This window comes from Saccharomyces mikatae (genome assembly GCF_947241705.1).
Source record: "Saccharomyces mikatae IFO 1815 strain IFO1815 genome assembly, chromosome: 10".
NCBI classification, from domain to species: Eukaryota; Fungi; Ascomycota; class Saccharomycetes; order Saccharomycetales; family Saccharomycetaceae; genus Saccharomyces; species Saccharomyces mikatae.
This window is the reverse complement of record NC_079265.1, coordinates 46,990-73,363: the sequence shown is the minus strand read 5'-3', so window position 1 is coordinate 73,363 and position 26,374 is coordinate 46,990. Positions and strand designations below refer to the sequence as shown.

The window sequence follows — 26,374 nt, the reverse complement described above, 5'->3', positions numbered from 1 at the left end:
TTACGATCCTAATATTTTCTTCTCACGTGGTTACAAACCGCATTGTATGAATAATGCTAACGATATATATAAATTTAATGCTGTCACTATGTAATAAAAAACTGAACCTTATCATAATTTCATTAAATTACAGAAGGTAAGAGGGCATTCTTTTTACAGATGTAGCATATAACAACCGTTAAATTATATTATTTATATATATATTAAATACGAAGTATTGTCACATATATATTGAGAATAAGGAAAGGATGGAAAACAGATTACAAAAAGCTTGAAACATAAATATGCTCATTGCTTAGATGTTCATCTTAGTTCTTCTCCAGTTTCTTCTCTTAGCATTGTAACGGATAGTGTTGTTGGTTCTCAATCTAATCCATTGTGGCAATGGTCTGTTTTGCTTCTTAGCCTTAGCCATTTTTTGCTTGATTCTGAAAGACTTTTGAGCCTAGTGAAAAAGAAAGTATATCGTACACGTACAGTGTGGACAACAATATATGTTAGTAACAGTCTTTATATTCAACAATTAGATGAATTCATGGGTCAAGGTCAACAATGATAGCTTCTCGATATAAATTGCAATGAATTTCTAAAGCCTCTCGGAAAAAACACTTCTATTTTTTAACGTTCTAGAATAAATATGATCACAAAAAATAAGGTTTCTTGATTACAAGCAGAACATTACTGGTGAAATCGATAGAGGATGGAATTTTTGTTCGTTCTTCTGAATTCGTTACACATCGTTCGTATTTCAAGTTCAAAACTCCAGGTGATGAAACTATTTAGAGGGTGCGCACTAACATTCGATTTTGATCACTCTGACATCTAATAACGGTTTATAGTATCCATTTAACATACAGCCATGTTTATCTATCTGTGTTTGTTTGCTTGGGTTCTTTAATAACTTGTATAAAAACGAATGCACAAGAAAGGGTAGGATATATATCAAGTGTAAGTTTTAAAGTACCTAGCAAAGCGAAGAATAATTCTAGCTTCTCGGCAGACCAAAATCGGATTGCGTTAGCAAGTAGGAGGGACCGAACGGGAATCTTTCGGTCTGAGACGAGAAAAATTCATTTTCTTTCCGCTACTGAAACGAAAGGTCTGCCCAAGGCTTCCCACTAGTACAAACTGTGTAGGCCGACACTGTTAAAATCTCGCTAAAGCAATAAGCGGGCCGATTTTTTGAAACAATTCCAGAAAATATCAAATAATAGCAATAAAGTTGGTACTTTTCACCCATACACACCATAGATAAATGTACTTTTTTGGCTTTACCTCCATACACCACAAGACTTAAAATTTAACAGTGAGGGACGCGCATTGACGGGCGGCATGTTTGTCACTGGAAAATATGAAATAATTGTTGAATACCGGTTTGCAGTTAGCCAATTTTTATCTAAACAATCTTAATTGATTGACTTCAGTTCTTAGTTAACTGTATTTTATTAGTGTTAAAATCATATTTTAATTCAAAAAGATAAAGAACAACATACAAATTCAAGATGACCAGATCTTCCGTTTTAGCTGATGCTTTGAATGCCATTAACAACGCTGAAAAGACCGGTAAGCGTCAAGTCTTAATCAGACCATCCTCCAAGGTCATTATCAAGTTTTTGCAAGTTATGCAAAAGCACGGTTACATTGGTGAATTTGAATACATCGATGACCACAGATCTGGTAAGATTGTTGTTCAATTGAACGGTAGATTGAACAAATGTGGTGTTATTTCCCCAAGATTTAACGTTAAGATTGGTGACATTGAAAAGTGGACCGCCAACTTGTTGCCAGCCAGACAATTCGGTTATGTCATCTTGACCACCTCTGCTGGTATCATGGACCATGAAGAAGCCAGAAGAAAGCACGTTTCTGGTAAGATTTTGGGTTTCGTTTACTAAGCTATTTTGTTGCAGTAACCTTCTCAGTAACTTTATATAATATAATAAACACACCATAGCCTCATAATTTTACTCACGTATTATTATACATTTTTTAGTTTTCCTGTTAAATACTAATATATTTGTACTTTTAAAATCGTTCAAAAAGATTACAGGAACGCAGCTTTTCGGCATCACAGGTATATACGTTCAAGTTGGAACATGCTAATGCTATTATTGGCCTAATTAATTATACAAACTATGCGTATATGAGAAAGGGAAAAATGATTCCATAGTGTGTTGATAGAACTGCAAAAGATTATAATCTTCTACCTCTTCTACCACCCTTCTTTCTGGTAGAGTCAGATGGAACTGGGGTAACATCTTCGATACGTCCAATTCTTAAACCAGATCTGGCCAAAGCTCTCAAAGCGGCTTGGCCACCTGGACCTGGAGTCTTGGTTCTAGTACCACCGGTAGCTCTAATTTTAACGTGAACAGCAGTGATACCAACTTCCTTACACTTAGCGGCAACATCTTGAGCAGCCAACATAGCTGCGTATGGAGAAGATTCATCTCTGTCTGCCTTCACTTTCATACCACCAGTAACCCTGGCGATGGTTTCCTTACCAGACAGATCGGTAACATGGACGAAAGTATCGTTGAAGGAGGCGTAGATTCTAGCGACACCGAAAACTTGGGAGTTATCACGAGCTTGAACAAGGTCTATACATGATAAGAGATATAATTGTTAGTAAAGAAAACGAAATTCTTAGTTTCCGATTATTGAAAATAAACGAAAGAGCCACCTAACAACCATTTAGTTACAATTCTTTTAAGATAGTAATCCTTTATTACAAAAGATACAGTACTATAGAGGAGACGATGAGTTTCTTGGCAATGTCATTGGAATTGTTATTTCAAAATGAATAGTTTGCGCTCGAAATTTCATGTCATTACCACAAGTAGCATCATTCAACACTCTTACGAGGTACCTAGAAGTACCCTAAAGTTGCAAAAAATGAAAATTCTGATAATAACGTTGCGTGTCCCTCAATGATAGTCTGCATCTGAAAAAAGAATAACTAAATGGTTTTAAACAGGATATCACCCCTTTCACGTACCGTTAGCCATTCTTATTTGTTGTTGATGAGTTCTAGTGTCTGTTTACTTTTCACTTATGACTGGAGGTTTTAGACTTCAATGCTGAAGAAACGGCACTTCTTATATACGCTCAGAACGAATCATTGCTATCATGCGTTCTAATCCTGTCCATTTTCTTATGTTAAACTGTAAAAGTAAAATTATTGCGTTAAGACATATGGTGTGGTGCAAGGATTTAATTTGTAGCTTTTACACCACATTTTAAATTGTAAATGATGAAAACAGTCTAAAAAAGATCGAGGATTCCAGTATGAAATTATGTATGAAGGTAAGATTAGCGAAAACATGAAGTTGATTTACATTTCTAAGACAGTGATTTCGAACACCGATTAAGCAAGCGCAATAGAGATGTTTTTTCAAATTGTCTTTGTGTTTATCGCATTAATTTCTGTTATCAGTGCTACTGCCACAGGAACTATTAAGGGTAGGTTAGATTTAGCAGCAAACAATATCACTGGCTTTGTTTCAACCAGAACAAGTTTCAAGCTTTACCAGATTGGCAATTTTTCAACTAAATATCCTCATACTGCTACGGCCATATTTCAAGACGATGAAGGTCATTTTGAATTCTCGAATCTTCCTCTAAACGAAGGTGTTAACGAAACCACATACTATGTGATGTATCCAGCATCCATGGACTTCAATTTGAAGCCGAATAGAATTCTTATTGAGTTCAAGAATCTAGAAAATGGCACTTTACAATTAAACGCATTCAAAAACCTTTTTGGAAGAGAAAATTTTCCATCAAAAGATATAATATATCCAGAAAAGTTAGAATCTATGAAGGTAGACCCCTACATTAAAGTTGAGCTTTTACACAAGGCCCCAATTAGGTCTTATTTGCAAGCTAGAAATGTCAGTATATTCTCTACAGGTATTATTGGTAGTATTTTGAACTCACGTTGGAAATTGGCGGGTGTTATTACATTGATTGCCCTCGTCGTTTTCCCCATCATAGTGGAAAAGTTAGATCCAGAGACAGCACGTGCCATTAGAGAGGAGACAAAAAGAAAACAAAGAGAGAAGTATGGGGCAGTTGCATCAAAATAGTGCGACTTGCTATTGGTATGTTAATAAAACTTTTATTACTACATGTAAATTTCATATGAGGTACAGATAAATAAGTTCAAAAAATACCCATGTTTTCCAAAAGGAATAAAAATCTATTTATATTTTATACTCTATCATGTCAATTACTCGGGACGTAACTTTACTTTAGTTTTAGATTGTGATGTGCATCTTTCATACAAAAATAGCCCTAATGTATTCAAAACTAAACCAGAAACTTGTAGCATAGTAATTCTTCTTCCAATGAAAATCCAACTAACAGCAATGATGGCAAACCGTTTCATCAGGTTAGCTATTGAGTATGTTAGGGTCGATATCTCACCTAATAAGTGAAATGTAATCATTGCCTGGATAAAGTGGAACGTTCCATTTAATAAAAATAATGATACCGGGAATGCTTGTATGACTGGGGATAGAGTGTCAATTTGAAAAAAATATTTGAATAATACAGGAAATTCTAGGGTGATAAACCAGCCAAACGATAAGCAGAAACCAACGACGGAAATATAAATCATTAAAGTTAATTTGTCATATGATTTGGGATTGTTTTTTGCGACTAGTTTTTCATCCAGCTTTTCATAAATGGGTAAAGGTGATTCTTGTCGAGAGAATCCTGAATTATTTTGAGAATCATCGGTTTGGGATTTGTATGTAAATACGGTTTTGCCGTATATATTCTGCAAGACAAAAATGAACATCGATATCATAGCGCATATTATACCATACTTAGAGAATTCTTTCAGGTCATTGGAAGAGGGCGGTGAACGGTTATCTTCCTGAACTATAATCCAAACTCCAAGAACTAGGGTGCATAAACTAAGGATAAGAGTAAAGGTAACTTTCAAAGTGGAAATCTTCAAAATCTTTTGAAGTAAAAGGATAAACATGGGAGATAGTGTTTTTATGCTGGCAACAGTAGACACAGGCACCAAAGAGGTAGCTGTATGTCCGAAGTATTTTCCGACAAATTGGAAAAGTCCTAAAGGTAAAACTGTCTGTAGAATTGGTTTAGATGGCGCTATAATAAGGGTTATTAACTTTGATGGCTTTCTCATCATATGGTTTGTTTCTCTGTCGTAACTATAGTATTCTGGAAATGTACCCCTAGGAAATATTCGATAAAATCCTGGATATCTATATGCAATATAACACGTAAGCCATGCTAGAATTGCAGTATAAATGAACTGAAACTCGCCCAGAAACAATGGTAACGGGCAAACCGTTAGCACCTGTTTAGTTACTTGAGATGCCAACGAGGAAATAAAATACCAACTTATGCATAAAAAAATAATGTGCGCATTATGCTTAATGGATACCGACAGCCGTTGGAGCATTGTTTTTCCCCTTCTATTCAGAGTCTTCTAATTAGTATGTGGTACGCAAGTCGCACTGTGGTGTTGATTTGTATGAGCTTTTTTTTTCGCTTTTCGGACAGGCCTCAATTGCCATCAACAGTCAATACTGTGGTAGTAAAAAGACCTTTATCTGACGACAAGATTTGCGCTCTCTTTCTCAACTTGCTCTAAATCGTTTTGTCTGCAGCCAGCCCACCATAGTAAAATAGTTGCACAAGTGATTCCTTCGCTTTAAATATACCTTTTTTCAGTTTCCTTCCTCTGCAGAGCAGTAGTCAGTCGTTGCATTACTATCAAACAATTTGAATCTTCTACCAGTAAAAAAAATAATGTATAATATGCTATGCTGTTACAACTATAATAGAAATTTTATATAGTGATGTGCTCTTCTATAAATATAAAAGAATCTGAAAAATTGGATATGCAAATGGAACTATAAAAGAAAAAGAAAATAGGTTCATATATGCCAGCTGTTTACTGAAGAAAAGGTTTTAAAATTGAAATTTTTGTCATCTCTTCGTAAAATTCTCGCATGTCAAGATCAACATCAATCTTATCAACAAACCTTTTAGTCTTCCCTTTACATTTCGTCTTTTTGATCGAAACCAGTCCACAAGTTTCTAAAATTGTACAAATTTCTAAAAATTCATTTCTTTGCAACGGGGCTAAAGTGTCTGTTTTGGTTATCGCTTTGATATAATGATCAAATGATTCGTCGATTGTAGCGTCTGAATTTAGTTTTAATGATTGGATTATGGTACAAAGAATTAATTTTTGCTGGATGTTTAATTTAGCTATCCTCGTTCTTGTGGGGTTATGGTTCATGAATTTCGAAAAGACTTTGGCTATATAGTTCAAACCTATATTACCTTGTGGTTGAGGATGCAATTTTTTGACGGGAGAAGTAGTTGGTGTCAAAGGCACTTGTGTGGATTTCGTTGGTTTGATTGTTGATGAAAACAACAACCGGTTTTCCAACTCATAGATTTCGATGCTTCCTCTCAAGACATCGAAAAGCTTTCTCAAGTCACCCGTATTACCAGCACACTTCTTTGCCGCGAACTTGATCGCCATTGGTTGGAAGATAATGGTCGGTAGGCTGCTCAATTTTTGTATGACGATTTCATACATCTGCTCAGCGTTGTAAGGTTGAAACACTATAGTTTGTGGTAGCAATCCTCTATTCAAATTCAATCTAGAAAGAAATCTATCCTTCATGTCCAGACTATTAGCCATACCTATTAGCACAAAACTCACACTGGGCAATTTCGCTAAAAGAAACAACTCAAGAATAGTTCTGACCGACTGCGTTTCATTTGTGTTGGCATGCAATAGCCTATCCATTTCGTCCAACACAACCACAAATGTAGTTTTCTTGTGATAAGGCTCCAAAAACCTTTGTAGATGTTGCATGCTTTTTACTTGTAAAGTGGCACCATTGAGATCTTGGAAAGAATCAAAAATCTTCTGGAAAATGGAAGACGGTTCACTTAATGATATACAATTTATACTGGTCACCGCCACGGACTCCAGTCTGCCATCAGGCAATTCAAACCAGGACAAGTTCTGCAGCTGTGGATTCGCATGTTTCTGCGCAACATTCGATTTAGCCATTGATAGTGAGAGTGGAAGAGATTGAAACTTCCTTCTTATAATCATATCAAGCTGGGCTGTCTTACCAGTACCAGGTGGACCCGTGATGTACAGCGAATCCGACCTGTGTTCGGAAATCGCTCTTACCAAAAAATCCATTACCTGCTCATACTCGATGGTTCTTGCTGGCAATGCGCCATCGTTACTATTCAACGTGACCAACCCAGAAGACTTCTGTAAGAGCGCCTTCGTCCTTAGGAAAATAGACTGTGCCCCAAACTGTAACTTTTCAGGAGATGATTCCGGCGTGACATCTGTGAACTGGAGCTTCTTTCTCTTCAAAGGCCGTGGAGGCGTTGCTAGGCCATCGTCAAATAGATTTCTTCTAATACGCTTAGTTGGAGTTATGGGTATAGCTGACATGAACCTATGTGATACTATTGATGGAAAAAGCGCGGTGCAGTGCTCTGAATTCCCAACTAGGCCTTCTTCTCTAGAGATCTCACATCTACTATATAAATATAAAAGACACTAACTGCTGCCATCCTTCGATGGCGTTATATCTTTTCTGCCAGCCAACTCAATTTCCTAATTAGGTATTTTCCCGATCTGGAAACTCCGACGCGAGGGCTCACGCGTCTGTTTTCCTCTTTGGGTAATTCAGGGAACACAAAGGAATGAAAACTAGCAACTAGTTTCAAACGACAGAAAATCGCAAGCCAAGCGTGGCAGGATCATTTGTTGAAATCGGAAAGATTTCTGCTGCCTTTTTATTGTCGCAAACCTACGTAAAAATGATGAAATAATATTTAAACTCAGGGTCTCTGCTTACCCGCATCGGGTATATGGATCTTTTAACCGAAGGACATAAGGGAAAGAAAGGAAGCCAAAAAAAAGAAGTCACGACTATATAAGACTATGTAGAGTGTAGTTCAAGCCAAGATATGTTTTCAATGGTAGGAAGCTCAAGAGCAAATTATACAAGAAAGTATGGTAAGTGATTGGAAAAATTTTTGCCTCGAGAATGGTTCTCGGTTTCGCCCAACAATAGATAGGCCCTTTTTTAATATCTACTTGTGGGACTATTTCAACCGTGCTGTTGAGTGGGCCACTGGAGGTCGTTTCCAACCTAAGAATTTTGAGTTTGCTGTTGGGAAGCAGCCTCTGAGTGAACCTCGTCCGGTGCTAATTTTCATTGTGATGTACTATGTGATTATCTTTGGTGGTAGATCCTTAGTGAAGTCATGTGCACCTCTGAAATTAAGATTCATTTCTCAAGTTCACAACTTGATGTTGACGTCAGTTTCTTTCTTGTGGCTGGTGTTGATGGTTGAACAAATGGTTCCCATAGTGTATCGTCATGGGTTATATTTCGCAATTTGTAATGTTAGATCCTGGACCCAGCCAATGGAGGCATTGTACTATTTCAACTACATGACGAAGTTTGTTGAGTTTGCGGATACTGTTTTGATGGTGTTGAAACATAGGAGGCTGACTTTCCTACATACGTATCACCATGGTGCCACCGCTTTGCTTTGTTACAACCAATTGGTTGGTTACACAACAGTTACATGGCTCCCTGTCACTTTGAATTTGGCTGTTCACGTTCTGATGTATTGGTATTATTTCCTATCCGCTAGCGGAATTCGTGTTTGGTGGAAAGCCTGGGTGACTAGACTGCAAATCGTGCAATTCATGGTTGATCTCGTCTTTGTTTATTATGTTCTTTACCAGAAGATCGTTGCCGCATACTTCAAAAATTCTTGCCTTCCTGCCAGTGGGGATTGTTTCGGTTCGTTGACTGCTATCTCTGCTGGTGCAGCCATTCTTACATCCTATTTGTTTTTGTTCATCTCATTTTACATTGAGGTTTACAAACGTGGTAGTACTAGCGGTAAAAAGAAGATTAACAAACACAACTAAAGGGTCCTTTTGTTTATGTTCCTTCTTTTTATTTTTTTTTTTCTCTTCCCTTTTATTTACTTATATAGACTATCCTACTCGAAATAATCACTTTACTTCGTTTAAGAAATTTTTGTATTTATGAGCCTTTATTTATCACCCTTCTTTTGTTTAAGTTTTTCATCGTCGTGAACAAAAACATAAAAAAAATACCGACTTGGGTAATAAATCATCAGAAAAAGGAAATGAAAAATATTATACATGTGGAAATTTTTATTATTTTTATCTATCATATATACTCATGTCATCATTCTGGAGATTCGAGCGTCACATCATTTTTACAATTCAAGTCAATAACCTCACTTTCTAGGCCTCCCTCAGATATTGCTGACGTACTCGATGAACTTGAGTCTAAACTCTTTTTGTAGACTTTCTTCAACAGTCTCAACTTTCTTCTACCTGAATTTGTTCTTTCACCATCATCATTATCATCTTCATCGTCGCAGTCCTGAGTTTTAATATGTCCAACCTCTAAACTACGGTTACTATATTCGGGGACTTGCACATCTTCTATCACATCGTCACACATATCTTCCTCCTCATCCGTCTTGTTAACTTCATACAACTTCATCTGTTCATCATATATCTTCTTAATGCGCTGATCGTATCCCTGGCGCGATATTTTGATTATTTCCTGCAGTTTAGGACCGCCTAGTTCATCACCATCTTTAGGACGACGAATGTAAAATAATAAATATGCTGATCCGGCAATACTATTCTCAGGTACAGTTTCAGTTACTCGTGAGTCATCGAAATAGTACCACTTATTGTTTGCAAAATTCTTTACATATGCGGTGTAGTGCCCACCGCCTAAGCCACCATAGTGATTATCTACCGCATAAAGATCATAGATTGAACCTCTAGGATCATCTTTATAAACAACATTTTTTGATAAGTCTAAATCTGTAATAGGAAAATTGACAGTCGCGTCAATTTTATCACTAAAGGACCTTTGACTTTCAAACCTTTTCAAGTGTATTAGCAGAATATCTGGCGTATTCCAAAGTTGTATTTGCTTCGTAGCCTGACGGTGTTCCTTACATGTAGGACAGTACCATGAGTCGCTTAGTCCTAGTATTTCCGGTTTAGAGAATAATTGGAGACAATCATCGAGAGTAATAGTTCTTTCCTTAGCATTCGATCTTTCCGACTTTATGTTTTCCAACTCGGTGTTGGGTAAAATTGCTGGATTTTCCCAATTATATACCTTGTCATGAGAGAAAGCCTCATTTAAAGCGGATTCGTCCCACTCGCAAACAATGACATCATTAATCGAAAGAATGGAGTTCAAGTTATCCTTGATTTTAGTTGGACCCTCTAGCTTCTCTGTTAGCTCCGGCTCTGTACTAGCATCTTCTTCAATATCATCCGTCGATTCCATATCTTCGTCTTGGTCAGCAGTGCTATTCACATTCTCGCCATTTGCCTCAATTTTTTTGTTTTCTTCCCCATCTTTTAATTGGAAGAGTTCAGAGGAACTGGCTGCTTCATTGATCTCAACCCCCCCCTCGTCGTCTACCTGCATAGGAATTCCTTCAGCAGATTCTATTAAGAAAGGATAATTGTAGATATCTCCTACCACACCCGCAAGTCTGTTGCTTATTTCTACAGCTTTGTCATAGTTCAACCGGGAAAAAGGTGTCCAAAAGTTTGATTCTGCTCTGTTGTTACTAAAAAATTGCTGCTCTTTCTCTACGGGCAGAATTTTGATAGAAAAAAATGACTTGTCCTTATCGGTTACAGAATTAAAAGCATACTGCAGTATATCTTTATATTGTTGAAGTTCGATACCTGGATACTTTTCTACTAATAGAGGAAAACTCTCTGCAAAATCAACCCAATTTCCAACAGGTTCCGCAAATGGAATAAACCCACCACTTAAATGGACGAATCTTCGTTGTAATTTCATTCTTATCGCCCCTGGATTATTCATTTCATCTTCTGTTAATGTAATAAAAAAGGGGACACCAAAAAGCGTTGCACTCCTGTAGCCTTTCTCAACTCGAGAATTAAGTACAGGAACAATTATTTCGTTTTTCTCGGTTACTGGCAACTCGTAAAAAACAACGTCATCAGCAGGTTTAATTAGCTCTTGCAACGTAAGAAATTGAGCATTAGATTCTGCTGATTCATAATTGACATAAACCTGATTACTGAAAATCTCACAACCAAACAATGTGTTTGGATCTAGCCCGGATATCTTACCGACATATTTTTTTAGATCCATAAAAGTGGATGATTTGCTTAACTCAACGTCAAGAAGGAGTGGTGGGGAGTTCATGGGGAGAATCTTCACAGTTTTATTCCATACTGTATCAACTGGAAGTGGCAATGTAACATCATTATAGGGATCAAATGTTATAGAAACATTTTTACACTCGGGACAGTATAGGGTGGATTTGTACATTCCGACAAATAAATCTGTTATAACGGAACAATTCCTCTTCAAATGCATTTCCCAGGTATCGTCTGCTAGCTTCTTGACTACATTCCAATCATCTACATCATCACCAGGAGATAATGATGGTTTCTCTATGTATTCCTTCTTTATTATTCTATTCAAATCTTCATGCAAACTGTCTAACAGGAATGCTAAAAACTCTTGAGAGTCCTGTTGCATATAACCTGAAAACATTGAATTGAAGTGCCCGACAGTTGATTTGAACATTGACGGCGGGAAAGCGCCATTTCTTTGCATTACGCTCAACCTGTTTTGGAATATTTTTTGGATCAAATCACTAAATGCCCTCGCTACATAACCATGATACCCGAGGGGATTTTCCTCGTTGATTTCGTTTTCATAACCATCATAAAGGAAGTAATCACGCAACTGTGGAATGTGCACAAGGCATTGCAACGCAGAATTCATGTAACATGTGTTTCCCAGGTTCACCAAACCAGTGGTTCCTGAAGCTGGCTCAAGCTTGTTATACGCAAAATAGTTTGAAGCCCAATGGTGATGGCCCTCTATAGGTTTGATTTCTATAACTAGGTCGCTTGGGTTTGAAGTTATCTTATCCAAACGATTACCAAACATAGCTGGTATTAATAGTTTCTTAATCGGTAGCTCTAGAAATTGAAGGGGAGTTATTTCATACGAGGTATTCAAAACGTCATCCACGTTGTTGTCTATGGCGACACTAGGTCCTTGTGAAACGAACCAAATTTTAAAATCAACAGTATTTACATCCAAATGATCAGCTTTATCAAAAAATATATTCATACTCTTTTCAACTAAATCACGTACCAAGTTCAACGCAGACATTGACAGATACAATACTGAATCATCCTGACTATACCTCCTCTTCCTCACATCTTGCTTGTCCGTCAAGTAGTGTAACCTAAAAAACCATTTGTTGTATTCTGTCTCCAGTTCTCCCGTGGTTTGGTTCATGACCAAATTAGTAACCACTGGGAAAGAGCCACTTGTCATGCCGTAAATTTCTGACAGAAAATTGAAAACAGGCTCAGCAACAGATAGATACGGACATCTGTTGTAATCCTCAAGCACAAAATTTTCAAAGTCTCTGCAAATCATACATGTATTAATAGGGCCTATGTCCTCCGGATCGGTGACATCGGGGTCAAAAAAATTATCATACCAAGCTTTGGGGACAATGCAGACTTTATCACCTTCTTTTTGTGTTTCTTTATTGGCTTGTATAAGTTTAGTAACAATGTCTCTTTGTTTCTTCAGGACAGATCTCCCATCTTCGCCATCTGGCTCAAGCTTTGTTTCGTCTTCAGTGTCTAGCTCAGCTAGCAATTCATCAGCGCTAGCAAATGCAGAAACCGCGGATGTCTCAGATTCCGTACCCCCAATTTCACGATCTGATACTGGGGTAACGCCTTGTTTTATTTCATTCTTGTCATCTAGAACATTCATCAAGTCCACCCCCAACCGATCACATGGTGTTGTGCCATTGGGAGATTCGGGATCTTCATTATAAACCAAAGAATTCTCACGACTTGAAACATCTGAAGAACCCATTTTCAATGAAGAAACCTTCGGTTAAATCAGCAGTGTTGTGCAGGATTTTTCTCCCTTTATTCTTTCATACTCCCATTTTTTTCCAACTTCAAGCACTTCTTCCTAACATAGTATTATTTTTTCACGAATCGGCTAAATTTCAAGAAAGGTTGAAAATTTTTCAATTTCTAAGCTTGCAAGAGTAACAAAAGCCATTTAACTATAATGAAGAGGTTTACTCTTTTTCATATCTAAAAATCACACATCAGAAATGCAGGATTGAACTGATACATATAATTTATATATACACTGTCACTTTTCTTCATAAAAATGACTTTTATGCGGAGGTAGCATTACCCTTGATAACAGATGCCATGATACCATAACCTAGAGTAATAACACATAAAAAGGCTAAAATGGAAGCTGGAACACCCCTCGTCAAGAAAGTCATGACGCTCAAATAACGGTCACCCTTCTTATCAACTTTAGAAATAGCAGTGACATTAGGGAACCCGGAAGATGCCAGACCCATACCACAGGATGACAGTAGTGCACAACCAAAAACAAGGATAGGAGCTGCTTTGGGGTTACCGAGCTTATCACCAACTTCTTGCACTAACGGAATGATGATAATAGCAGACACAGTATGTGAAACGAAAGTACCCACAACCAACATCAAAATACCAAAAATACATAAGATGGCAAAAACACCATCATTCTCAATTTTCTTCTGTAATGCTTTTGCAATAGTCGATAGTAAACCTGAGGAAGAAACAGCTTTCCCCAAAGCAATACCTCCCATCGCCAGAATAACAATTGACCATGGGAACGCGTTTAAATCTTGTGTTGATAGTAATCCAGTACCAAAAAACAAAACGATGGGGATGATGGCGATTTGACCTGATGATCCGAAGGCGCCTTCAATCTGGCTTTCCACACACCACAACAAGATAGTAGCCACGGTGACAGCAATAATATAATACTGCTTTATGGTAAACCTTGTCTTTATAGGCTTAAACTTTTCAAGTTTGGTCTTATTCATTTTGAAAGTGGTGAACAGTAGAATCCAAACTAAAAGCATGGCCAAGATACCAGATGGCAACGCCACGGCAAAAAATTGGCCCCAACCAATACCATAAGGTTTCAAATATGACATGGAAATGATATTTTGAGGTGAGGAAATTGGAGAAGACATACCACCAATATTTGCTGCTAGTGCCACACCTAGAACCAAGGCTTGAGCAAATGGGCTATCCGCATCCATGGCGTCTAATAGGGGAGATAGTAACGAGTATGTAAGAACAGGTGCAGCAACGTTAGAAATCCACATTGAAAGGAAAAACACGACACACATCGCCATCAAGAGGACATTTCTGGGTTTACAACCAGCAAAGGCCAACAACCACGAGGCAAGAACTTTAGCAATATTATACTGTGCGAGGACCTCACCCAGAGTGAAACCGGCCAATAGAATCATAATTGTGGAAGACCACATGGCGGCTAAAATTTCCGATGATGCTTTTGCAGCTCCCATTATAGCCCCGTCAGAAGTCTTTAAGACTTTAAAAAGAACAACTAATAGCGGCACAAGGAATGCTGTAATATGTAATGGGATCGCTTCACTAGCCCACAAAAAGGCTACACACTCGACAAGGGCCATGCAACGATGCTGAGCAGCGTCATTGAATGTCTTTATTCCCAAAAGAAGCCCCGTGACTAAGATGATGAAGTAGATTTTGTACGCTTTATTGGTGAAAAATAGTTTTGGTATCGCAAAGTTATTTATGGTGGTGAATTTCAAGTTTATCGGCTTGGGAAGTGGCCACCTGTAATATTCCAAATCTAACTTACCTACCAGTTTATTGGCATTATATTCCGTTTCCTTTGGTGTCAACTCGTCTGCTTGCGATAACAACCCTAACATATCTTTCCAAGTGTTGCTTCTTTCCCAGACAATGTGGTCATGCAAATAAGATTTCAACTCTTGTTTGCTATGCGGGATATTATGAGGTTGTTCAGTGATACGCGCATAGAAAGTCACCAGCTGTGAAATCTTAGAGTTCAGTAGTTCGATAGTTTCCGCCTGGAATGCATATGTGTCCTTGAAGAACTGTTCCGATTCGATCAGTTCAACCCTTGTATTCAAGCGAAGAACCTTGTCTGATTTTTTAGTAATTTTGGCAAACCCTATACGGTTCAGTTCGATGAAGGACTTCAATTGGCACAGATCGATATACAGGTTCACGATCGACTTCTTCAATAACGATTTTTTTTGAGACTTGATGTTATATTGCGAATGGTGCAACAACGCCGTATTGTCTTCAATATTAGACTGATCATCGTAGAATTCATCGTCATCTTCATCATCATCCAGGTCTAGTGGAGGTACTTCATCATTTGTGCTAGCAGTCGGTTCGTTGAAGAGAGTGTCATCGTCAACATCATACTCTATCACACCAATTTTCTTCAAGTCCTTCACCAACGCGTCAAATTTCTCGTAGAACTTCGCTTCTGTTCTCTTGTAGAAATCATCCACTTTCAGTTTCTCCGCTGTTAAATCACCGACGAACGTGTCATAGGTGCTCAACTGCAGATTTTCGTTGCCCGTAGAGGAGACTGACGATGTGGATGAAGACCTCCTCTTGTAAAATATCTTTTCCTTCATCCTACTGAAGGGCGAAGGCTTGACAGCAGTTTGAACGGTGGGTAGTTCTCGCAACTCGATGGTTTCCTCAACGATGCCTGCATCTTTGTTCATACCGGAGGGCGCATCTTCCTTGACATTCTTTAAGGGAAATTTCTTCTTGAACCTACCTGTGATGTTACTGCTCTTTACTGCACCAGATACCTCTTCGTTATCGCCAGCCTGAAGCTCATCCGTCTGTAACGTATAGATAAGATTTTTCAGATCACTATAGTCCATATAATGGCTCTGCCATTCTGGGACGGCATTGTATTTCAAGAAGTGCGAAAATCTCATCTTTCTCTAGCAGATAGCACTGACTTGCTGACCCTAAAAAATCCTCTCTATTGGCCACATGCTAACGAAAGAAACAGTCCTCTTTATATCGATGAATCAAAATTTTTCAGTGTGCCATTACTTCGAGAAGCAGCGCAAAAAGAAAGAAAAAAAAGACGGCTGTCGCTGCGGCGATATCGTGAGCGCCCCACTTTAGGGCGGTATTACACACAGCAGAAAAGCAAAATCGTTATTGGAATGAAAGAGGAAAGAGCCCTGTCTTTCTGTTGATTGAGAGTCGGGATTAAGGCCAAGACAAGAAACCTGTATGCGTCGGTTGTTAAATACGTAAACTCTTGAAATGAAACAATGAACAGTAAAAATATATATATAGTGGAAACGGGTTTTACCTCACTGCATATTTGATTCCTATTGTTTTTCGCCTGCTGCTACTTTTCTTGCCTTAGCGGAACTCGGAAGAAATCTTACTTTATTCACAGCCCCTGCAGCAAAGTAAAGAGGCCAAAAGGTCCAACTTGCGCGTGGCAAAGTACAACACACTCATCCACCGTTTGAATTGACATACACGTCAGAATAGTAACAATAGCAGTATTTTCTACGGTATCCTTCTGAGAGATGTGTCAATATTATTCTGTATTTACAGAATATACTCGAAGTTCTTCCCGAGTATATAGGTATCCACAAACGGGAGTCGACTATTCTACGTGGCAGTATACTTGTTTCTTCTCTTACTTTATACGTTATCATTCATTATTCTATTGCATTATCAATCCTTGCGTTTCAGCTTCCACTAATTTAGATGACTATTTCTCATCATTTGCGTCTGTTGGAATAAGTGATTACCACTATACATTTATTCATATAAATTGTTGTAGTTGATGACGAACATTCTTTAACATGATACTAATGATGTTGAGTAAATTAATACTAACATTCTTATGGTGATACCAATTTAAATGGAGTAGGGAAATTCTAATTATAGAATTTCCTGCACTAATAAGATAAAGATCTATTAATTGTCCAGAACTTAGTATATAAGAAGATGAGTTAACACTAAATTCTTATCATCAACACTCTGATTTATGTCTGAACCTTTTGGTTTAATACACCCAATCAGCGTGTGTTTTATATACCTCTCTTATATAGATTAAGAATGAACGATTATTCTTAATTATTACAACTTACTAAACTACTAATTATCAACAGCGTCATCTTCTAACACCGTATATGATAATATACTAGTAACGTAAATACTAGTTAGTAGATGATAGTTGATTCATATTACAACAAGTAAGCTAAAAAGAGAGGGAGAAACATTCCCGAGTTTTAAATGTATATGTCGGCAAGGTGAAAAATCTCAGAAATCCGGCTTCTATGGCCAAGTTGGTAAGGCGCCACACTAGTAATGTGGAGATCATCGGTTCAAATCCGATTGGAAGCATTTTTCTTTTGTTTTTTGTTTACTTCTGTTTCTTTTTCGCTCTTGAGTCATCGCAAGTAAAATTCCACTGGAAATTTTTTTTCATAATACTAAAAAACTCTACAATTCTACAAAGCTTTCACATCGTGAAGATTTTGTTCAATGAATGGTATGGTGTCAAATATGTATATAAACTGAAACAATTTCAATCTTTGATATTATTCAATTCGAGCACTTATAAACTATATATTTTTGAACTTCCTTAGGCATACTACTCCTTAGGCAATTTGCAAGAGACTCAATGCTATCTTCTGCTAATAGGTTTTATATTAAGAGGCATTTGGCAACACATGCCAACATGTTCCCTTCTGTTTCTAAGCAATTTCAAACAAAAGTGCCACCATATGCTAAACTTTTAGCGAACCTAGACAAGATTAAACAAATAACAAACAATGCTCCCTTGACCCTAGCAGAGAAAATTTTATACTCACATCTTTGTGATCCTGAAGAATCGATCACTTCTTCTGACCTATCTACCATCCGTGGTAATAAATACCTGAAACTGAACCCAGACCGTGTGGCTATGCAGGATGCTTCTGCTCAAATGGCGCTTCTACAATTCATGACTACTGGTTTGAATCAAACCTCTGTCCCAGCATCTATACATTGTGACCATTTAATTGTAGGCAAAGATGGTGAAAGCAAGGATTTGCCCTCTTCCATTGCTACCAACCAAGAAGTTTTTGACTTTTTGGAGAGTTGTGCCAAGAGATATGGTATCCAGTTTTGGGGTCCAGGCTCCGGTATCATTCACCAAATTGTTTTGGAAAATTTCTCAGCCCCAGGCCTTATGATGCTTGGTACTGATTCCCACACACCTAATGCAGGCGGTCTAGGAGCCATAGCTATCGGTGTTGGTGGTGCAGATGCAGTTGACGCCTTGACAGGCACACCATGGGAGTTAAAGGCTCCAAAAATTTTCGGTGTTAAGTTAACTGGAAAACTAAGCGGATGGTCCACCCCTAAGGACGTCATCACAAAGCTTGCTGGCTTGTTGACTGTCAGAGGTGGTACTGGTTATATCATCGAATATTTCGGCGAAGGCGTGTCTACTTTATCTTGTACAGGTATGGCAACCATCTGTAATATGGGTGCTGAAATTGGTGCCACAACGTCAACCTTTCCTTACCAAGAAGCTCACAAGCGTTATTTGGAAGCAACTAACAGAGCAGAGGTAGCAAAAGCAGCCGATATTGCCTTGAACAAATTCGATTTCTTAAGAGCCGACAAAGATGCTGAATATGATAAAGTTATTGAAATTGATTTATCCACAATTGAACCCCATGTCAATGGTCCATTTACACCTGACTTCTCCACACCAATATCTCAATATGCTGAAAAGAGTTTAAAAGAAAATTGGCCACAAAAGGTTAGTGCCGGTTTAATCGGGTCATGCACCAATTCATCTTACCAAGACATGAGTCGTGTCGTCGATTTAGTCAAGCAAGCTTCTAAAGCTGGGTTGAAACCACGTATCCCATTCTTTGTGACTCCTGGTTCAGAACAAATCAGAGCCACTTTGGAAAGAGATGGTATCATTGACATTTTCCAAGAGAACGGTGCCAAAGTTTTGGCAAATGCTTGTGGTCCTTGTATTGGACAATGGAATAGAGAAGATGTCTCGAAAACATCAAAAGAAACAAACACCATTTTTACATCGTTCAATAGAAACTTCAGAGCCAGAAACGATGGTAATAGAAACACAATGAATTTCTTAACTTCCCCAGAAATAGTGACTGCAATGAGTTATTCTGGAGATGCTCAATTCAATCCATTAACCGATTCAATCAAAATGCCAAACGGAGAAAATTTCAAATTCCAGCCACCAAAAGGTGATGAATTACCTAAGAGAGGATTTGAACATGGTAGGGACAAGTTTTATCCTGAAACGGACCCAAAACCAAATAGCAGCGTAGAGATTAAAGTGGACCCCGAATCTGATCGTTTGCAATTATTGGAACCATTCAAGCCTTGGAACGGGAAAGAATTAAAGACCAATGTACTTTTGAAAGTGGAAGGTAAGTGTACAACTGATCATATTTCCGCTGCAGGTGTCTGGTTGAAATATAAGGGCCATTTAGAGAACATTTCATACAATACACTAATTGGTGCACAAAATAAAGAAACTGGTGAAGTTAATAAAGCCTATGACCTAGACGGAACTGAATATGATATTCCTGGTTTGATGATAAAATGGAAATCTGATGGTAAACCATGGACTGTGGTGGCTGAGCACAACTATGGTGAGGGCTCTGCAAGAGAGCATGCTGCGTTATCACCAAGATTCCTTGGTGGTGAAATTCTTCTGGTTAAGTCTTTTGCAAGAATTCATGAGACAAATTTGAAGAAACAAGGTATGCTGCCACTGACTTTTGCGGAAGAGTCTGACTATGATAAAATATCAAGTGGTGATGTTTTAGAAACGTTGAACCTAGTTGACATGATTGCCAAAGATGGTAACAACGGTGGTGAAATTGACATCAAAATTACTAAACCAAATGGTGACTCGTTCATCATCAAGGCAAAACATACCATGTCCAAAGATCAGATCGATTTCTTCAAAGCTGGTTCAGCAATTAACTATATTGGTAATATACGAAGAAGCGAATAAGTGCTTATCAGATATTGGCCAAAATTATGAACTAGCTTTAGTAGTCGTAGACTAGTTCACACAATTCTATAGACTGTGCATATTGACGATGCAAATAACTTATTTATTTATTTATTATTTAGAACATAATATAGTTCAATATAATACATTATACACGAAAGTCTCTACTGCTAGCACTACGACTTATCGAGAGAGGTGGGGGGTATCAGTTGTCGTATATGCAATAATTATGTGTTAAAAAAAAATACATTTATGTAAGTTACCAATTTCGTTTCATTTCATTCATTACTTGTAAACCTTGTAAACGTTCCTCGTACAGTGCAGCTAGCCTGCTAACCTTGTTGCTTGCTTTAATGTCCGAATATCCCTTTTGAGAAAATTTATCTGCTGTCTTCGAGGTAGTTTCATTTTTCTTCTTCTTTTCCAATAATTCTTTATCGAATATCTTGATCTTCGCGTTTTGAACAAGAGTTAAACTTTCAAACTGTTGTACGAATATATCAGTTTCCACAGAGCTTTTATCCTTTACCGGCTCATCTTTAACCATTTCTTTAATGGTGTCTGAGATTGTTAGGTCAGTACTGCTGCTACTCAATGGAAGTGAGTCAGCTGATGGTGTTTTGGTTGACGAGGATAACGTGTCTGTAGAAGAGGAAGCCAACGTCAAATTTGTATTAGAGCGGGGTGTTAGTGACAGTTGTGGTCGCGGAAGTACCTTAGTTGGAGGTGAAGGTTTAGTGTTACATAATGGCGACGAAACATTTCTATTTAATGTTTTAGGTTTCAAAACTGGGGTGTCCTGTAATGTGACAGGTGTGTACGTTGGTGATGTAAAAGACCTTTGTGGGCTAGGACTTCTACTTCTAGGAAAGGTTAAGCAGCCTAATTCACTATATCTGGTTGGTGATGATTTCCTTGGCTTAGGTAATACAGGGATGGTGGAAGACGATGATACGGATGACAATGGTGATGTTCCCTTTATAATTTCAGGGTAAAAGTCCAACAAGTTTTTGATGAATCTTGACCCAATGGCCAAACGATCATTGGTCATTATAGAAAGTTTTTCTTTACATAGCGCAGGAGTTAAAGCTTTACTCAAAGTCCTTGAATCGTGTCTCGTCGCTTCCCCATGTGCTATGATCCTATTGAAGAAAGGGAATATAACCATGAAAAGGTCCTGATATTGATTGAATTTGATAATTTTGTGGAATGTTTCACTTGTGAACTTCAGGTCATCGACGATTGGTAAAGGAATTAATTCAATTGGGATTAAAGGCTTAGCTTTATTTTTGATGAAATAATTCAACCACACGGAGGCCAACGAATAAATGTCCCATTGAGATAAGTCGATGTAGTTGTTTCTCTTGATAATGTCCAAAAATATATTGACCTTTTTATAGTTTCCGGGCTTCTGAAAAATTAATTCACACAGCAAAGCATCGTTTTGCAATTTTTTGAAGATTTTATCAAATACCAGCTGTCTATATTGTCTAATCGCTAGAGGCGTCAATCGATCATAATATTCATCTGGGACGTCTATATGTTCACGTATCTGGTAATCATACAGGTACACGTTCAAAGATATTCTGAGTCGCGTAATATCTATTAGCTCGGATAAAGAAGTCAAATCCAAGACATGAACTAAACTTGGAAAGTCGTGCTGACTATCTTTTGAGTCCAGAAAATTAAAATTCATGGCATTTGAAACTACCTGGTAAACTGAGCGAACAAAGAATGACTCATGAACAATAAAAATCTTTTGTAAATAAAACTTAGTTTCTTTAGGCAACTTGGCAAACATCTTTATACCGTAAACCCAACTTATTTTGCGTTGGGAAAACCCAGATGAAAAAATCACCAGCGAATATGGTGCCTGTGGCAGTTTCATCACCAGTCTATCCATGAGGGCATTGATGAGTAAATCGTAAACCTGCTTATCGCCAATTTCATCAGGTGCTGGCAAATAAGTCGAGTCAAAGACGTAGATTGCGTGACCAGAGTTAGGATCAACCGAGTAAGATTTGAAAAATATGTTATTGACGTTGATATCAATCATTCTGGCCTTTCTTCACGCTGCCAATGGTGTTTTTCAATAGGGCATATCCTCGAGAATTTCATTTTCTATATACAAATAACGTCAACATGAAAAAAAACGCCAAAATATTCCGTGAATGGTGATACATGTATTTTATTATGATGTACTTTCAACGTTTACATACTTCTACCTAGCTTCAAATTGTTTGAGTGTTATATCTTGCCTTTCTTTAGTCTGGTCTCTCCAGCTGCTCTTATCTTACGTTTTTTACCCTTAGAAATCCCTCCTTTTGGCTTGGCTTGGTCAGGTGAATGCCTTTCTTCTTCTTTTGCAGGCCCAATATTGTCAAATATCGTAATATCAGGTTGTACCCTTCGCAGCCTCATCTGCGATAAATCTAGAGCATCTGGTAAATCATTTGTGTCCTCAGGAATAGAGAATTTTGCCACTTGGGTAAATTTATCCCATGGGATAGCCGCAAATTGTATTTTACATAATTCCACGAGTTTATCGTACTCTTGATCTTGATCTTCGGCAAATTCCAAATACTGTGCTCTAGTAAAACACTCATCAACGATATCCCTTTTGCTTTTTTTTAATTCTTGACCATTAAAGGAATTTATCTGCTTGTATTGAGCGACGAAATCAGCAAAAGTCTTATGTAACGGATGTGAACTGTTTACAAAGCTTAATCTGTCCTTACCATACTTTGAAGCTATGTGTTCAAGAATGTTTCCACCTTTGGCATAGTAACGTGCTGTCAGCTTGATTATTTCCATATCTTTTCGGGATATTCCAGTATCATACTGGGAGAACAAAAAATCTTGTGGTTTCACTATCTCCCGATCTTTTTTCCCCACATCGTCCTTATTGCTGATATCAGTTGTTGCTTCGTTCAAGATTTTAACATAGTATTCATGAAAGGGGTCATCTCTCTTAATGAATGAGAATTTCTCATCTTCTAGTAGTTTATTCTCAAAATCAACACCATGTTGCTTTATGTAACTTACCGTGGTTCTGATGTCCTCCTTCAGCTGCGGATCTTGTGGTTCCATTGCCTGCTCTCTAAATTGCTGCTATTATTTTTTGTCTTCCTTTTATCTTGTCGTGATTACCTGTTTTGACACTTTCTTTGTTGCCGAAATATTTCATTGAATGAAAGCTCTTACTCTACCAAAAATGGCCAACAAGGGAACAATGGAAAGACTAAAAAAAGGGTTTAAAAGAGTGATACAATGGATAATATACTGAAAGTTCCCGAGATTGTCACTAACATTGCCTCATTTTTGTCCATCGCAGATTATTTGAGTTTTCAACAGGTAAATAAACAGGTTTATACCATTATTAACGGCAAGAATGATTCAAATTATTGGTCGCTGAAATTGACAAGGATGGGCCTTAAAAGGGTGTATTCAAATGAAACAAAAGATGTTAATTTGTTGAATGAAAACGATGACGACAGTCCTCTCTGCATATTCGAAGTATACAAGTCTTTCACTTCTCAAGAATCTAAAAGAATCTTCAAGAAATTTTATCGTTGTTACAGCTCATATGCTAGAAAACTATATAACAACAATCTAGCAAATTTCTTCCCAGCTTCATATTCCGACGATCCCTTGAAGCAAACAAGAATTCTGAATTCTATTAAACGCTACAATTTTTCGAATAAAAATGATATGGAAACATTTAGTAGGATCGACACTAATTTTAACATTCTTAGGGAAATTTTCATCAACTCTGTTCTAAAAGAGACTGAACTGAACTATCAGTCCAACAATTTAGCTGCGGTAGCCCGTTTTATGAAGATTTTACTAACATCCAATGAAGAGAGTAACGCTATCGAATTTTTCAAGTCAAAGGCTGATTTACCTCCTACTTTAACGATTATTCCTTCCAAGGACAGATTATTTTGGGAGGAGCAAACAAATGAAAGTAGTGGGAAAGCGGTGGTTTTCAATTCTAAAAATTTGGATGAGTATTTCAATCAATTAAGGGATTTTATGAACGAAAAGATCAAATTAGCGGATATTTTATTCAAAGACGAATTTCCTGTCATATTACAATTCATCGAGTCTTTTATTCAAGATGTTCTATTAGACATTTTAAACAATATTTTATTGAGTTATAGCGAATTTTTAAAAGCAAATGGTAAGGACTGTAAAGCAAATTATGAATGTGTACCAGAACTTTACTTCACATTCATAAAAAAGTTTGATACCGAACTGAATAACTCAGTAAACGCGGGCCCAACTTTCCATAAAGTTGTTCACGATCTTTTGAACCTATACCTTGAGCCCTTTGTTGTTAACTATATGAACCAAACCACTAGAGTTTTTGAATCGCTGATCTGTTCACAATTAGCTAATTACGATATTCAAGTTCAAAACAAGGAACGAGAACAGAATGAGAAACTATACAATTCCTTGAAAGGTCAGACGGATGCTACGAGCACAGATAACACAGTCTCATCAAATAACCAGTCAACAGTAGCTGAAATTTCCATTAATGCCCCAGATACAGACCCAAAAGGAAAATCAATTTCTCAATTAGGTCATTCTACTAATATTTCTGACGATAAATTAGATTTTCTTAGTTCCTTTACCAAGATCTTCAAATTTTCTAATAATGAAAATCAAAAATTAAAGCAACAACTGCAGATAGCTTACAACTTAAATCTAATATCCAATAATCTGCAAAATATTAAATCGTTGATAAGTCTTGATTTATGTTACAAAATTTTACACGAAACAAGCGAAAAGACGGATGAAATCTATAAATTCCATACGATTGAAAGCTTGCTACCGTTGATCAAATTGCGCTGTCAAGAGATCTTTAAAATCTTGATTACTCAATTGAATACGAATCACGTTAAACCTGCGTTTGAAAAGGCGATCACGCTACTACAGAAATACAATCCTAACGAAATAGAACAAATAGAAATAAAGTTCGACTCACTTTCTCCAGCCAATACTCAGGTTGAACCTTTAGTACAGTTTACTGAATTAATTAATATAGGCGATATCATATTACAAATGATTTCTATTTTTTACAAAAACGAGCTAATTCCTAAGAAAATTATTGATAAAAACAAAGATTTTCTTAATGACGTTATTCAGTTAAAAAAAAACTTTGAGACTTCAATCGATGATTTTGTTGCTGAAGGTTTGAATATTGGTATAAACAAACTAATGGATGAAGTTTCATTTGTTTTCAAGACTATGCAGTTGCCTGATGACTATAACCCATCGTTACCTTCTATAAACTCTCCGATAAGGGATATAAAACCAACCAAATGTGCTGTCAGGGTAGTTGAATTACTTTCCAACCATTGTTTTCTTTTGACTGGCGCTACTGACAAGGGCACTATTGACGTATATCAGCAAGAAATTGGTGAAAGATTCTTTAATGAAATCGTAAAACATCTAAAAAAAAGCTTCATATCTACGGAGGGCGCCATTTGGTTAATCTGCGATCTAAACTACTTTTATGATTTTATTGCTAATAAACTGAAACAAAAAAACGTTGTTCCCTACTTTGTTGGGCTTAAGTCTATCGGTCAACTATACATTATTTCGAGCAAGGACTCGAAAGAGTTAGGAAAGCTTATTTCTGATCTTGGAAAGTTCAATGGCATTTTTACGCAGGAAGAAATTTACGAGTTTGTTCAAAGGAGAAGTGATTGGGTTCGTGTACGAAAGGACGTTGAGAAGGTCATGTACGGTCTAGGAATACGTGATTGCTGCATTATGTAATATTTACTCATTTGTCGTTTATAGTTTTATATATATCTATGAGGAACGGGGATAAAGGCTGTTCATACATTAATAAAAGTTAACGCGTACTCTATTTTTCTCTGTTAGCCACACAGAGACAAGGGGAACAAGTGTTAACTCATATTATAAGCAAGGAGAATATACCACCCAAGGATCATCAATATTATGGTTCAACACGCTCCATTTCTACTAGGAAAGTATGTTCATTCCTGTATATTGTATGCTTTTATCTCTCTTAAGTCTAGTACTAACGCCAAGATTTACCATTTCGGAGAGATATCATCAAGCAGATTGATGCGATCTTTCCCAGGCAGATAATTTCTTTAGGTTTTCTGATCCATTCTTGGCAGTTATGGTAGGCTGTATCAGCTACTATGTGTACGAAAGAAAGATGGGACGTCCACAAGGTCATCATTTACACGAACTCATGAAGAAACGGTGGGACGCCCACAAACGATAGTCTAGTGTATACGATTATATAAATTACTATCAACACGTAAGCATCGTTG

The 26,374-nt window shown here is 37.3% G+C and overlaps 14 protein-coding genes and 1 non-coding gene across 15 annotated transcripts; 7 read left to right on the top strand and 8 right to left on the bottom strand.

Moving 5' to 3' along the window:
• Positions 1-295: 295 nt before the first annotated feature.
• On the bottom strand, positions 296-861 carry RPL39 (60S ribosomal protein eL39; the record flags this gene model as incomplete). Its single annotated transcript, XM_056223339.1, has 2 exons — positions 296-445; positions 856-861. 2 exons carry the CDS (start codon positions 859-861, stop codon positions 296-298), a joined length of 156 nt encoding a protein of 51 aa, XP_056077368.1.
• A 641-nt stretch (positions 862-1,502) lies between these two features.
• Positions 1,503-1,895, top strand: RPS22A (40S ribosomal protein uS8; the record flags this gene model as incomplete). Its single annotated transcript, XM_056223338.1, has 1 exon — positions 1,503-1,895. The coding sequence occupies one exon, from the start codon at positions 1,503-1,505 to the stop codon at positions 1,893-1,895; it is 393 nt and encodes a 130-aa protein (XP_056077367.1).
• A 298-nt stretch (positions 1,896-2,193) lies between these two features.
• RPS14B (40S ribosomal protein uS11) lies at positions 2,194-3,008 on the bottom strand (the record flags this gene model as incomplete). Its single annotated transcript, XM_056223337.1, has 2 exons — positions 2,194-2,600; positions 2,999-3,008. The coding sequence occupies 2 exons, from the start codon at positions 3,006-3,008 to the stop codon at positions 2,194-2,196; spliced, it is 417 nt and encodes a 138-aa protein (XP_056077366.1).
• A 378-nt stretch (positions 3,009-3,386) lies between these two features.
• On the top strand, positions 3,387-4,088 carry SOP4 (Sop4p; the record flags this gene model as incomplete). The annotated part of the gene is made up of 1 exon (XM_056223336.1): positions 3,387-4,088. One exon carries the CDS (start codon positions 3,387-3,389, stop codon positions 4,086-4,088), a length of 702 nt encoding a protein of 233 aa, XP_056077365.1.
• Positions 4,089-4,231: 143 nt separating this feature from the next.
• Positions 4,232-5,440, bottom strand: SMKI10G0270 (uncharacterized protein; the record flags this gene model as incomplete). Its single annotated transcript, XM_056223335.1, has 1 exon — positions 4,232-5,440. One exon carries the CDS (start codon positions 5,438-5,440, stop codon positions 4,232-4,234), a length of 1,209 nt encoding a protein of 402 aa, XP_056077364.1.
• Positions 5,441-5,935: 495 nt separating this feature from the next.
• CDC6 (AAA family ATPase CDC6) lies at positions 5,936-7,477 on the bottom strand (the record flags this gene model as incomplete). Its single annotated transcript, XM_056223334.1, has 1 exon — positions 5,936-7,477. The coding sequence occupies one exon, from the start codon at positions 7,475-7,477 to the stop codon at positions 5,936-5,938; it is 1,542 nt and encodes a 513-aa protein (XP_056077363.1).
• A 567-nt stretch (positions 7,478-8,044) lies between these two features.
• On the top strand, positions 8,045-8,977 carry ELO1 (fatty acid elongase ELO1; the record flags this gene model as incomplete). The annotated part of the gene is made up of 1 exon (XM_056223333.1): positions 8,045-8,977. The coding sequence occupies one exon, from the start codon at positions 8,045-8,047 to the stop codon at positions 8,975-8,977; it is 933 nt and encodes a 310-aa protein (XP_056077362.1).
• Positions 8,978-9,263: 286 nt separating this feature from the next.
• UBP12 (putative ubiquitin-specific protease UBP12) lies at positions 9,264-13,007 on the bottom strand (the record flags this gene model as incomplete). Its single annotated transcript, XM_056223332.1, has 1 exon — positions 9,264-13,007. One exon carries the CDS (start codon positions 13,005-13,007, stop codon positions 9,264-9,266), a length of 3,744 nt encoding a protein of 1,247 aa, XP_056077361.1.
• A 316-nt stretch (positions 13,008-13,323) lies between these two features.
• PHO90 (SPX domain-containing inorganic phosphate transporter) lies at positions 13,324-15,966 on the bottom strand (the record flags this gene model as incomplete). Its single annotated transcript, XM_056223331.1, has 1 exon — positions 13,324-15,966. The coding sequence occupies one exon, from the start codon at positions 15,964-15,966 to the stop codon at positions 13,324-13,326; it is 2,643 nt and encodes an 880-aa protein (XP_056077360.1).
• A 1,368-nt stretch (positions 15,967-17,334) lies between these two features.
• On the top strand, positions 17,335-17,407 carry Smki_10.trna1T. The gene has a single exon. It is a non-coding gene; the product is annotated as a tRNA-Thr (tRNA).
• Positions 17,408-17,687: 280 nt separating this feature from the next.
• ACO2 (aconitate hydratase ACO2) lies at positions 17,688-20,057 on the top strand (the record flags this gene model as incomplete). Its single annotated transcript, XM_056223329.1, has 1 exon — positions 17,688-20,057. The coding sequence occupies one exon, from the start codon at positions 17,688-17,690 to the stop codon at positions 20,055-20,057; it is 2,370 nt and encodes a 789-aa protein (XP_056077359.1).
• Positions 20,058-20,316: 259 nt separating this feature from the next.
• ECM25 (Ecm25p) lies at positions 20,317-22,113 on the bottom strand (the record flags this gene model as incomplete). Its single annotated transcript, XM_056223328.1, has 1 exon — positions 20,317-22,113. One exon carries the CDS (start codon positions 22,111-22,113, stop codon positions 20,317-20,319), a length of 1,797 nt encoding a protein of 598 aa, XP_056077358.1.
• Positions 22,114-22,304: 191 nt separating this feature from the next.
• Positions 22,305-23,147, bottom strand: PRP21 (Prp21p; the record flags this gene model as incomplete). Its single annotated transcript, XM_056223327.1, has 1 exon — positions 22,305-23,147. One exon carries the CDS (start codon positions 23,145-23,147, stop codon positions 22,305-22,307), a length of 843 nt encoding a protein of 280 aa, XP_056077357.1.
• A 180-nt stretch (positions 23,148-23,327) lies between these two features.
• RCY1 (Rcy1p) lies at positions 23,328-25,844 on the top strand (the record flags this gene model as incomplete). Its single annotated transcript, XM_056223326.1, has 1 exon — positions 23,328-25,844. One exon carries the CDS (start codon positions 23,328-23,330, stop codon positions 25,842-25,844), a length of 2,517 nt encoding a protein of 838 aa, XP_056077356.1.
• A 186-nt stretch (positions 25,845-26,030) lies between these two features.
• Positions 26,031-26,325, top strand: NCE101 (Nce101p; the record flags this gene model as incomplete). Its single annotated transcript, XM_056223325.1, has 2 exons — positions 26,031-26,062; positions 26,193-26,325. The coding sequence occupies 2 exons, from the start codon at positions 26,031-26,033 to the stop codon at positions 26,323-26,325; spliced, it is 165 nt and encodes a 54-aa protein (XP_056077355.1).
• Positions 26,326-26,374: the final 49 nt, after the last annotated feature.